This window comes from Tinamus guttatus, unplaced genomic scaffold (genome assembly GCF_059628265.1).
Source record: "Tinamus guttatus ecotype Peru unplaced genomic scaffold, ASM5962826v1 Tinamus_guttatus_pri_ptg000026l, whole genome shotgun sequence".
Taxonomy (NCBI): Eukaryota; Metazoa; Chordata; class Aves; order Tinamiformes; family Tinamidae; genus Tinamus; species Tinamus guttatus.
The window spans coordinates 1,022,579-1,035,462 of NW_028288560.1; the positions used below are offsets into that span (position 1 = coordinate 1,022,579).

Genomic DNA, 12,884 nt, shown 5'->3' on the forward strand with positions numbered 1-12,884 from the left:
GGCCAGGGGGCTGCGACAGCTCAGGCCCTAACGCCGTTGCCGTGTGTCCAGTGGGCAAACCCTCTCCTGCCTCTCTGTTAATGGCTTCATTGATCCTTGCGTAGTTTATGTTTTTATTCCGTTTTCCCCTTAAAATGTGCATTTAGGAAATACCCAGAGCCTTGTGCGTCCGCAGGAGAGCGGTTTGGGATGGGACATCCGGCGCAAGCAGCCCCTTCGAGCTCTCTTCTCCCTCGCATGTGCTGGAAGGTACCGGAGATCTGTTGTAGCTTTTGCCATCCCAAAGGATGGGCTGAGCAGAACTTGACTTCTGATAGACTGAAGAGGAGAGCAGAGAAGGGTCCCTATGTCTGGAAAGCAAATCCTGGTCCCCCTTGGTTAAGGGAGAGGATTGGGACGCGCAGGCTCTGTGACTGACCTGAGCCCATCACCCGCAGCCCCGGCCCCTGCCTGACCAGGGGTGAAGATGCTGCTTAGGGCCAACTACGGCGGCGGTTTGGGCAGCTCTGCAGGAACCAGGACAGCTCTTTGTTTCCATGAAGCCTCCAAGTGGATTTGATTGCTGCTAACCTGAGATGTGAGATAGAAGCAGAGAAATGAGGGCTTCGGTGATGACCCACTGCCGGTGCCTGCCCGGGGTTTAGCCCTCCTCCACAGGGTGATGCTCAAGCACTGAATGGTACTAGCAGAAATATTTTCTGTTTTCTTTATATATATATATATATATATATATATATATATATATATAAATTCAGTGCTTGCTTTGAGCAAGCAATCTCAGTTCCCTTTGAATTATAGCACGAAGGATGGCTTTATTCCTTAGAGATGGATGAAGGGAATATGGGGGCATCTGGAGGCATCTTGAGGCACTTGGCATTTTAATCTTCAGAGAGGGCAAAGAACTGCTGCTTTGGAGAACGTGAGGACCTTTGGGGAGGGAGTTTGGTGCTTGTTAATATATAAGTGCTATAAAGTCCTCTGTTTTCAGGAAAAAGAGCAAATGGGGTGTTTTGTTCTCCATCTCTTGCTCCGTTGTTCTGCTCGCCCAGAACATCATCCCCGGAGAGCTGTCGGCAGCGAGGGGGTCCTCTCCAGGGTGGCGGCGCTGGGTTCCTCCGCCTCACCATCCTCCCAGGTCTCTTCTGCACCCTTTAGCTCCAAGTTCTCGTGGTCTTTGCAACTTGTGCCAGGTTTTCTGCACCAGCAAACCCCCGGGGCTTGGACCTGTTACAACTTTGCGCGTTTCCTTCACCAAAACCTGCCTCTCATTAGCCCGTTCCAAGTCCTGACAGGCTCAATCTGCTTCGTTTTCCCTTCCTGGCTGTGCTTGCATTCATTATGCATTAGGGCAGCCTAGGGTGGGTTAATAGAAGTAGTGGAAATAATCAGCATGTAATAAAAGACAAAATGTCCCAAACACCAGCGATAGCTTTTCTAGGGTAGGGGAGGGAGAAGATGATGGAAGGGAACATTACACAGACCTCCTTTTGCCATCAACCTCTTGAATAACGAATGGCTGAAAAAGCTTTTCTGCAGCAAATGGGGTTTGTGTGCATCAGCTTGAATTGAATTTCAAGGCTTTTTTTGTAGGATTCAGCATTTTTTTATAACAGTTGCATGCAAAGAAATTGAAAGAAGTTAGATGTTTACCCGTGTCTGCCTGAGCAGAGAAACTACCACAAAAACAACTAAAGCTGTGTTTAAATACATTGATATATCCATATTCCCCACCGAGGACCTGTAGGACTGATTTTTTTTTTTCTGGTCCAATTTCTATTAATAATAGAGCTTTTCTGGGAAGAAAACGAGCAAGGTGGAGGTTATAAAACTGATCATCTGCTGAAGAGACACCCTGATGGAGGGTGGGAGGAAGAGGCCTTCGGGGTCGTGCGCTGTTCCTGCACGTGCAGGGGTGATAACGGAGCCTGTGTCAGGTCCAACGCAAGGACCGTGACGTGTTGGAGTTACAAGAGACTGAAGGAGTTTAAAAATAAATAAAAAAAGGAGATGCGAGGGCCTTAATTCGCTGTGTAGTGGACAGGATTTAGGTGCAATAGTCAAATCTCCTCCGTAGAATCTACTAGCAGGAATGAATTAATGAGAAAATCGCAAAGAAGTTGGTGTCTCCAGTCCTCGGCCTCTTTCCTACCTGGCCTGCAGATATCTCCTGCTTTGGAGAAGTCCAGAAAACCCCCTGCTGCTGTGCTGCTGCCTGGGCCCCTAGCAGGTTAATTCCTGCTGCTCTTCTTGTCTTACCCCATGCTAAATCAAGCAGTGATTGAAGACATTGGGTAACTTTTTAGTCTCTGTTTTTTTTTTTTCCCCTCTCAGATCTTCTGTATGAGAAAGTCCTTCCTAGAGCTATATTTTTTGTAGGCCTCTGCTCACCTGAGGCCTACGGGGTGATCTGCAGGCCTTTAGCCCCCTTGGCTTCCATTGCACAAGTGTCTTCATGTCTAAGACCTCTTGAAAGCTACAGTTATGGCTTCCAGTTTTAATTAAACCAAAGATTTCATGTCTTTTTTAAGGCTCAGAGGGAGAGACTGGAAAGTTGAGAGTTGAGTGATACATCAGATGTTGCTTGGTTTATATATCACTTCTCTGTCACTGATCTTTATTTTTGCATTTCCTTTTCTCTGCTTCTCCAGGTGTCATCCTGACACGAGCATAGGCAAGGCTGGCGCTAGGGAGTGTATGGAGCTTGCTGGCAAGGAAGGAGAAGGAAGGGGCTGCCACATCCTTGTGTATCAAAACGCCTTGGAAAAGCTGTGCGTGAGAGTTCAGTTCTGTGGATAATCCCTATAAGCGCTCAGCCATCAGGAACAGCATCTCTGCTCGCTGGGCAAACACGAGATATTCAGCTCCTAGTGCAGCTCGCATTAGTAAAGAGAATTGTTGTGTCTGAACAGACACGCAGGAAAGGTGCAAAGGCTTTTGAATGTCCTGCTTAGAAGTGGCACTAATTCAGTCCTATCCGAGCTGTAAACCCTGTAAAATTCTTCCAAGTGGCCTGATTAGTCCTGAGGGTGTTTGCGTTCTATTGTTGTACATGTAGATTAGTGAATACTGAGACTTTTAGGCAGCTGCCCAAACTGAGAAGGGCAGAGGGGAAAATGCTGCTAGACAGTCCTGCTGAGCTGGAGCTTAGTAGCCCTGAAGGGAAAAGAGCTGAATGCAGGAAAGCAGCCACGCTCGGACTCGCTAAGGGGCTTTTTGTCCAGATTGGAACCATCTCTCCTTTTTTAGGGAGTTATTTGTATTGGAAATCTGGCCATATCCAGGCTGGCGTGGGAAGGAGGAGCGGGAGAGCCAGCTGGCTGCGATGGATGTGCTCGGGGTGCCCAGCCACCCCAGGGAAGGATTAGGTTGGTTGAGAGGGCACCCAGCTCCACGGGAAAAGCTGCCCTGCTCGGCACCTCGCGCCTTTGGTACCGTGGAAATTTGGTACCGTGCGGGACCATCCACGGAATGGAGCTGAGGGAGCCCCAGGAGAATCACAGAACGGCTGAGGTTGAGGGGACCTCTAGAGATCATCCAGTCCAAGGGTCTTCTCTTCTCCAGAGTGATGCCGGTGGCTGCCTGAAATCTCGCTTTCCTGGATGGGTTCATAAGCCCCCAGTGCAGGGTCCCCGTTAATGCTGTTTGCAGCAGTTGCCATGCAGCCACGTTTTGCCTGGGAGCTGATAGCAAACGCGAGAGAGATGAGCTTTGGGCTTAAGACCAAATAGTGCAGTCACGAGACTCTTTTCCATGTTTTCCTATTTGAAAACAGTTTCCTCACAGGTGTCGCAGTCATTTTTGAAGACTCCGGACAAGACCAGTGCTGATTGCTCTTTTATTTTCCTTTTTTTTTTTTTTTTTTTTTCTGAATTTGATTATGCTTTATGTAGTACCAGTCTTACTACTCCTTTTTAACGACAGTGTGGAAAGTCTCAAACTTTGTTCACAGCCTTACTGTGTGGGAACCATGTGCACATGCAGTAAAGAGGGAGTCCCCACCACAAAGTGGTGTCGAGATGGGACTGAGGAAGAGAAAAAGCAGGACCTGGTGAGGTGCCCATGCTGCACCAACACTAGTTGCAGCTCTTTAAATGGGAGGAGAGATGTTTCTTAGTGCTTAGTTTGTGTAAGGCACTGAATGCAGATGAGCTGACAGATCCTTATGGCAAAAGCTGGGAGGTAACCAAGGGCAATTGGTCATAAGAAAACCCTTTCTGAGAGAGAGTCACTGCAGAGAAATTAATTTTTACCCTGAGTGGTCACGTCTTAAGAATGCAGTTTTTTCCATCGGAAGGCAGATGGGATTTTTGCAGGGTGTTCAGGTGCATGCTGTGGCCCTTGCAGCCTCTGCAGTGAGGGCAGAGGAGCAGTGCCCTGCCTGCCTTCTGAGTTTGCTTTCCTCTTTGCAATCGTGGCATCCTTTAGCTGAATAAGAAAAAGAAAGAGCTAGACCTAGAAGTAACCCTTGCCACCACCTTGAAGCTCAGAGCAGTTGCACAAAGGTAGCAAATTAAAGTAGAATGATGTGAGCAGTGGTTTTGCTCTCTCCTGTTTCCACACAGCTCCTGTACGACAACCCAAAAGCCCGTCAGGAAGTGGAGTATCACTGGCGGGCGTCGGGCTGCCCCCACATCGTGCACGTCCTGGACGTTTACGAGAACATCCATCACGGGAAGAGGTGCCTCCTCATCGTCATGGAATGGTACGGAGCGAGCGGCGCGCGTCGAGGGGCCCGGCGAGGAGGGGGTGGTAGCACAGATGCCCCCCGCTACGTGACCTCTCTCCTCAGCAGCAGGATTTTCGCTTGCACAGCAAAGCTTTTGTTGCTCTTGCATAATGGGTAGGGAAATAACATAGCTGCCAACTCGCATGAGGGAGGAATGAGGAACCTTAAACAGCAAAAAAACTTCCCCTTGCACCCCGTGACAATTAATCCTCCTGAAAGCATCAACTGTAATTCATAAAGTCTTGAGACACATCTCTCAAATATGATGAACTTTGATTGTGTTCAGCTTCCAACTTCCAAGATCTTTTTGCTACTGTTTTGACTGTAACTTTCCCTGCTCTCTGTAGTACCACAGTTATTTGCTTCCAAGGAAGACACCCTTAATAATCCTTTTCGGGATGTCTAGTTTCTTCTTTCCTTGTCTATCAAGTCCAACCCTTAGACAAAACAAGCCTGCCTGTGCCAGCGTATTGGACCTCCCAGCTATGTGTGTCATGTTCCTTGTGTCAGTGTATATTAAACCAGAAGCATCAAAACTCCTTGATCTTGTTTTGCTTTGTATTTATTCCGTATCAGAAGGGCTCTGTGCATTGATTCAAATGGGGCATGGTGTTTGGAAAGCACTGGGGTAGGAGGCAGACTGTAATCTGTTCTAATCCCTCTTTGCAATGGTTCTGTGCAGTTAAGCAGCTGCACAGGCAAGTGTTAATTTGGTGGGTTTTGCTCATCTCGGTTTATTTGCTGTGTGCTTTGTTTCAGCATGGAGGGAGGAGAGCTGTTCAGCAGGATCCAGGAGAGAGGAGACCAAGCGTTCACAGAGAGAGGTGAAAAACCAAAGTTCAACTTTGTGAGACTGCTCCTCTCTTGCTGTGGGTCCTTGCTTAGTTCTCACAGGATTTTTTTTCTTCCGTTGAGTTTTGTTTTGTAATTTTGTTTTCTTCTGTTAATTTTCTATCTGGCTCTCTATTAAACAATGACTTTTAAAGGCCCCAGACGATGAGGGGTTTCCAGAACTGCTGAAGTTCAGACACAGCGTGACAGGTGAAGAGGAAAGTTCCTCATACAAATCTGCTCCGTGGCTTCATTTCTGAACCATCAGAGCCTCTGCTATTCTAGTCCCTGGTCTTCTGCCAGAGCCACCCCTAATGCTGTGAGCACAGCCCTCCTGTGATTTCTTTCCTGGCTGTCCCTTGAGCAGCATCGTGTGCCGAGCTGTGCTGCGAGGTGATGAATATAATAAGCAAATCGCATCTGCTGGCGCATGTCTTGTTCGAGGGTTTTGAAGCACTGCTTGAAAGGAAGTGTTATTAGCCACACTGTAAACAAGCCTGCTCATCTATAATAAGGACTGTGCGTTTTTCAGGGCCTGTTATGAGTCAGTGACAGAGCTTGCAAGAGAGTAGCCTGGTAATTTTTATTGTCATTGCTATTTATTATTTTTAGAGTACCACGGATGTGCTTGACTGCAGCTCTCCTTGCTCATTCACAACAGACAAGAGCTTATTTCTGGTTGGGGTAAAAACATTCATGTTCGTAATGGCCATCCTCACAAATTGATTAGAAGGGGAAAAATTTATATCTGAGTTTATAAATAACTGTGACTGTTTCATAAGTGTGGTACAGAGGCCAGGCTTTTACTGGCTCTGTGTATCCTGCCCTGTGATGAACCCTTTATGGGACAGGCTTCTTCGGGGGAGAAGGAGCATTTTCAGTCAGATTCTTTGTTCCCCTCTTAAGTACGAGGCTCCAGATGGAAAATCAATTCTGTGATAATTAGCGTTTCTACTCTGATGTCTTTTATGAATTACATACCATTTATAGACTATTCACAATGCTTACTTAGAAACCATTTTGAAGTTTAAAGACAAAAATACACCGTCCTTTAGTCTCTTGCAGTAAATTTACCCTCTTTTCCTGGAATTCCCAGATTCACTGACCACTTAGGAACTAGAGGCCTTGGCCTTGGCCAGGAGGGAAGAAGTCACACAAAGCTTGAACTGAAGGGGATGTTTCTGCCTTCTGTTTGTCCCCGTGTGAGCCTTGCCTAACTTCAATCTCGAGCCTTGTGGAAACAGTTTTCCAGGCACAAGAATTCCTGCTTTTCCTCTCGCTCCTCCAGCTGAGGTTTCTACCTGCGCAGAAAACAGAGATTCACTTTGAATTCGACTTTCTTCCCAAGGAAGATGTAATATAAGGTTCTCTTGGTGCCATGAAAATGCCACTGCTGCCTGCTCTGAAGCAGCTCCCCGTGTAGTTACTCTTGCAAACTTAAAACTGCTCTTGCAAGGCAGCTCACCAGCCACAAGAATTTCCTTCTGGGCTCTATGTGAAATTTTAGAAACATCATCACAAGGGCAGCAGTTTGGGCTTTGCAGAACAGAACGTTTCTTTTGATTTTGTTTCTCATAAGGAAAAAAATTTAAAGAAAGTGAGGAACAAAGATGGGACCTATCCTAAAATAAAGATTTCATACTGTTGCTCTGGTTTTGGAGAATCTACTAGACCAATTGCCTCTGAGTCAGAGGCTGAAAGTAAAACTTCTGTCCTGGACAACCGAGGACATGTCCTGGTTGGGGGTCTTTCCTCCGCAGCCTTGTGTTGCTCGCTCAGCTACTCTACTCTTGATGCCTTTTTGGTAAGCAAAGTAAAGCGCACATTGACAAGCTCATAAAAATCCGGAGTCTGAGCCATTCTGTGTCTGTGCGTCCTCAGGAGAAGGGCTGTGCAGCCGGGGAATTGGGGGGTATGGTTGCCTGCAAACCAAAACACAGCTGCTGGGGCTAATTTTAGGTTTTTGAGCCTTGACGCTAGGCCTGTGTTCAGCAAGCTGTTTGTAAGTCATGAACATTCCCAAGTGTGGCACTGAGTTACAGTGGGAATGTTAATGTGACCTTTCTCTGGAATTGTATTTATAGAGGCCTCTGAAATCATGAGAGACATTGGAACAGCCATCCAGTATCTTCATTCAATGAACATTGCCCATAGAGATGTCAAGGTGAGTCTGGAGGGACGTGGGCAGGCAGGAAAGAGTAGAAGGTGGAAAAATGAATGGGCAGCTGGTTAAAACAGAGATAGGGCTACAGTCAAATGGGCAACATTCCTGTCCCTTTGCCAGTGGGAGAAGAGATCTGTTTACTCCCATCTAATCCAAGGTCAAAGTATTCACGTATCCAATTGCGTATGGAACGTGAAAGAATCTAGGTGATTAATCAGATGGTTAATTATGGAGAAATCACTATAAATCACTGTTTTGAAATCCAGTTGATTCACACATAAATAAGCTTGCCTGAAGCCAACTAATTCTAGGTGCTGTACCTCTGTCTACAGACCTTGCCAGTTATTAGTTTTGGAGTTTTACTTGCCTAAAAAAAGTGCTTCAGAAGCACTTCAGGGCGTGAGAAATAGTATGGGAGAAGTACTATGGCAGAAATAATATTCCTACATATATGGAAGGAACAGTGCCAATTCCGTGCACCCAGTCCAAGTCAATAATGTTTGTACATGTTTGGTAGAATAGGAAGATCCCAATTATTGCCACATGGAGCTAAGTGCTAGATTTAGCTAACGCTTGTCCCCAAACCTTCTGGGGGAGATTGGACAGGCTTTGTCGTGTTAAATTTTATCTGTGCTCTGTCAAATGCATGGCATGAACGAAGACAAGGTAGCTGCTCCAAGTCACTTACAGCTTAGAGATATGTAGTATGAGAGAGATTATAGCAGGAGCTTTGATTTAACTGTTCAGAGACTAAAATCTGATTACTTTTGCAGATCTGTGCTGGTACCACTGCCTAGCACCACCATAGAAACTGAAATGCTTAGCTCCAAACCCTCAGTGAACTGACACAGGAATGATACAAACTGCTCAGCAGAGCTTCAGTCCTCTGACTTTTGTAGTCTATCCAGCTTCTTCATGTCCAGCTTGAACATTAGCAGGCAACAGGACAGGGCTTCCCTGTCCCTGAGAAACTGGGGAACAAGTCCCAACAACTGCAGAGCCTGGGGATGTCCGGTCATCCCTGGGCTCCCTCTGGGCCACTTGTGGATTTGGAGAGCCTTTAAGGAGGCTTGTGGGCCAAGTGTGGAACTAGCTCAGGTTTCAAGAGACAGAGGAGAGAGGACAGGATGGATCTGCTGGCTGTAGTAGTTAATTTTGATGGAGTGGTGTCAGTTGCTTGTAGAGGGCTTGTTTGATGACTCCTCTTGTCCTTTAGCTCAGTTACTTGAATGCCAGACAAAGAGTTGTCAGATCAAGTGGTGTAGGTCAGACAGAATAATCCTAGTAGGTAAAGAGAGCGAGAGGAGGGCTCCAGGAGGTGGGATTTGATACCCATTTGATCCAGCAGGAGCCTTGTGATTTACTCCCGTAAATTCCATGCTGAAAACGATCTTGATCCTCGGTCTGCTGAGAGGATAGTGTGATAGGGATGTGAGGGAAAGGAGACCCAGGCACTGGAATTGGCCCTCACAAGCAGGAGTGGTTTGACCTTACAGCTCAATAGAAAGACCTCTGCTCACTGACCTCGTTGTGCTTTCTCTTGGTGGTGTTTCAGCCTGAAAACTTACTTTACACATCTAAGGAGAAGGATGCCGTACTCAAACTCACAGACTTCGGCTTTGCCAAAGAAACCACAGTACAAAACGCACTGCAGACCCCCTGCTACACTCCTTATTACGTGGGTGAGTGCTCCAAAGTGTATTTCTTCAGTGTCCAAGCCTGTTATCCTCCCTTGAAATGGGCCGGCAGGAATGGATCACAAATCTCCTGTGGAGATAACACACAAAGGGACCCTGGAGAATTTTCAGTGGGATTCAACCTAACCAAAGTACCAAACTGCACTGGTTCCTGTACAGTTGAGTCCTCTTTCTTTCTTCCTTGGTTGCAGCGGAAACTTTTTTAACAGTGGAAGGGAATGAGAAGCAATGAGAGAGGACATGTTGCTTCCAAATACACTGCCGTAATCCTGATGTTTCCTCTGTGGATGATGTTGTACAAGCTATAATTTCAACTCCATAGCATTTAGTTCTTTTCTTGCAAAAGTTCCCTTAGCTTAACTAATGCAATAGAAGAGAACAGGCAGAGTATTCCCCCAACTGTAAAGCTTGCTAAAGCTGGTAAATGGAGGGGTTGGCAACAAAAGACCAAAGTGACTTAAATACAGCTAAAATTTTGCCCGCATTTTGTCCAGGGAGAGGGAAGTATGTAATGAGTGCCACATTGCACTGTCCTGTGCTCACTCCAAGAGTATATATATCCCTTTTGTTCTTGGAGTTGCTAGTCATTCACCGTATGGTATGGCCGATGCTGTCAGCGCTTGGAATTAATTTGGGAGGAAAAGGGCTTAATGTTTGACAAGACCGAGTTCCCTTCTCCTAGGTAGGTGATTTACAGCTTTTGGTGATGAAAAGTACTTGGTAATGTACAGGTGTATGTGTGACAACAATGTCTTCCTGATGCTTCTCTCTCTGTGTGGGTTTTTTTTGTTTATTTGAGGTGTTTATATATACATACACACACACACATATACACATACACACAATGGAATTAGTAATGAAATTGTAAAGACTTTATTCATATATATTTTTATGCCTTTATATTCCTATACAAACAGGCTGACATTTCCTTTCTCAGCACCTTTTTATAAACCAGCATGTTTGCTCATATTCTTAGAGAATCATTTTCCTTACAAAGTCAGCTCGCTGCCAGTTCACCTGCCCCAGGGAAAGAAAAATCTTTTCTAAATGCATCTCTGTATAATTTTTTTACTTAGTGAAGAATACAGTGCTCCAGAGGGGCTAACTGTAGTTGCTGGAGTCAAACATACTCCACCTAGGTACCGTTCAAAAATATTTCCCCAGCTCTAGTGGATGCTTTTTATTGTGATTTTTGGAACACATGCTCCTGTCGTGTTTAGTGCTGTGTCTCCCTGTACACATTTAGCTATAGCTCCTTCTGCTTTTCTGCCATCTTAGTACTCTCTTGAGCAGGAAGATGCTAAGGTGAAGACTTGGGCATTTTGCCAGCTCTGTTCCTCGTCTTTAAATCTACTTAGTTGTGCTTAGGAACTTGACATAGAAAATGCTCCCTAGTTCCAGCAATCAGTTGCATTTTTTAATGCCTTCACTATCTGATATATTAATATGCTGCTGTTTACAATGTGATAGAGATGAGAGGAAATATATGGTACACTGTTAACTTCTTTTTTTATCTCCTCAGCCCCAGAAGTCCTTGGTCCTGAGAAGTATGATAAATCATGTGACATGTGGTCTTTGGGGGTCATCACATATATTCTGTAAGTATTTGAGAAGAGGCCAGGTGAAGAGAGAAAGGAAAGGTCTTCTATGCCTTCTTTCATTGCTATAATAGTAACTCTTTTATTAAATTTACCCTCAGAATGAGTTAGTCACTAGCATCGTGCAACCTGCAGAAAAATATAAGCTTGTATGGGACTTCCTAAGAGGTGAAAAGAAGTTTCCTACTTTTAATATTCTTTTCCTGTATACTTCTTTTATAGCCTGTGTGGGTTCCCTCCATTCTACTCCAACACTGGACAAGCCATTTCTCCAGGAATGAAGAGAAGAATTCGGATGGGGCAGTACGGGTTTCCCAATCCAGAATGGGCTGAAGTGTCAGAGGAAGGTATTGACTGCTCCGTGTCTCTGAGTTTTTGCACGGTGTTCTGCAACAGGGAAGGCTTACATGGGGCCGTTTCTAAAAAACTGTCTTTTTTTGTTTCCTGTTTTGAAATGTAAATTATTTTTTGTAAGGTGATACAGAGACAGACTGGGAACTCAAACATTAGCCAGCAACCTAAGTGCTACAGAAAGTAAATGACTACAGAAGGCTTTCTTTCAAGATGCAGCTAGTGAAAGACACAGATTAAACCCTCTGCAAACAAAAGTCTTTAGTGCTCAGAGAGGAGGCTGCCAGGGCAGCTCCAGTGCAAGCTGAGATGGAAGAAGGACAAACTCTGTCCTCAGAACTCATCCAGTTTTTGCCCTCCTTGCTGATCCCGCTAGCGAGAGGGCCGCAACCGCTCATGCTACGTTTCGGTGATGTGGAAATTTGCCAGCTAGCACTGACATCAAGGCCAACAATTTATCCCTTTATTTTGTGCAAGTCATTGACAAAAACTGCTGCTGTTTAGCTGTGGCCTGGATTTATTCAAACCAGTGTCTTGAAAGTGGGTGCTTTTGTTCCGCTGTCACTCTGATTGTGTTATAAACTGGAAGTCTCACCTGACAATTACCTTGTAGGGAAATGTCAGCAGCCCCAAGCACATCTTTTTTTCTAACACCTTTTTATATTGCTAGAATTGTATTAGCACCTGCTTCTTGTCTGTCATTGAGCAGTAGCCAAGTGTCATTGGATGGTGCTGGGACGTGTGGCATTGTAGCCCCTCATTGGATCTCATGGCTGGGTGTACAACCTACACTACTGCACGTTAAGAAGAAAAATGTTTTGTTTAAGAGTTTCTGGCTTAATATTCTGTCTACTATGGGTCCTGTTCATATTACAGCAGTTATTAAAATAATAGGTGAGCATTCAGTTGAAAAATTTTTAGGATTCCTCTTTGTTTGTCTCAATTAAGGTAGGTAGCCTGTACCTTTGAACCTTTGAACGTGCTAAGTTTTGCTTGCCATGTGCCCCGCTCCAGGCTGATCAGACAACTTCTGTAGTCAGGTTCTTCTTGCCCTCCCTTTTTCTGTTCCATTCTGATTTTATTTCTCTCTCTCCCTAATCATTTATTTATTGCCTCACCTATGGAGACTTCCACTGAATTCCCCAGCAACTTCCTGTAGTCGCTTTACAGGCTTCTGACTTGACTTCTTTTGGTTTCCTTGTACACTTTAGATTCTGGGTAATCTCTGCTGTAAACCTCCTTTACAACCTCTATCACCAAAGCAAAATCTCCACTTCTACCTCTGACAGCTCCTTACAAACCTGTAGTCATTTCAGTTTCAGGATTGCTAAAACAAAACTCTTATTCTGAAGTTTTTGTAGGATCCCCTAAGCAAGTTAGGGTAAAGTCTGTAGGAAAAACAAAAACATCCCTTAGATGTAGTCTTTCCTGTCCATCCACATAGCTAAAACTCTTGTCCAAACTCTCATTGTCTCATGTCTCAGTTACGTAGTACTCATTTCTTTGGCCTTGGCAGA

The 12,884-nt window shown here is 45.1% G+C and overlaps 1 protein-coding gene across 1 annotated transcript in view; it reads left to right on the forward strand.

The window, feature by feature from the left end:
* MAPKAPK3 (MAPK activated protein kinase 3) overlaps positions 1–12,884 on the forward strand; it is a 35,069-nt gene that overhangs the window by 16,767 nt on the left and 5,418 nt on the right. Inside the window, exons 2-7 of the mRNA XM_088527173.1 lie at positions 4,563–4,702; positions 5,486–5,550; positions 7,642–7,721; positions 9,277–9,403; positions 10,941–11,016; positions 11,239–11,363. Of these exons, the coding sequence (XP_088383299.1) occupies positions 4,563–4,702; positions 5,486–5,550; positions 7,642–7,721; positions 9,277–9,403; positions 10,941–11,016; positions 11,239–11,363 (613 nt within the window). The remainder of the gene's footprint in view (positions 1–4,562; positions 4,703–5,485; positions 5,551–7,641; positions 7,722–9,276; positions 9,404–10,940; positions 11,017–11,238; positions 11,364–12,884) is intronic.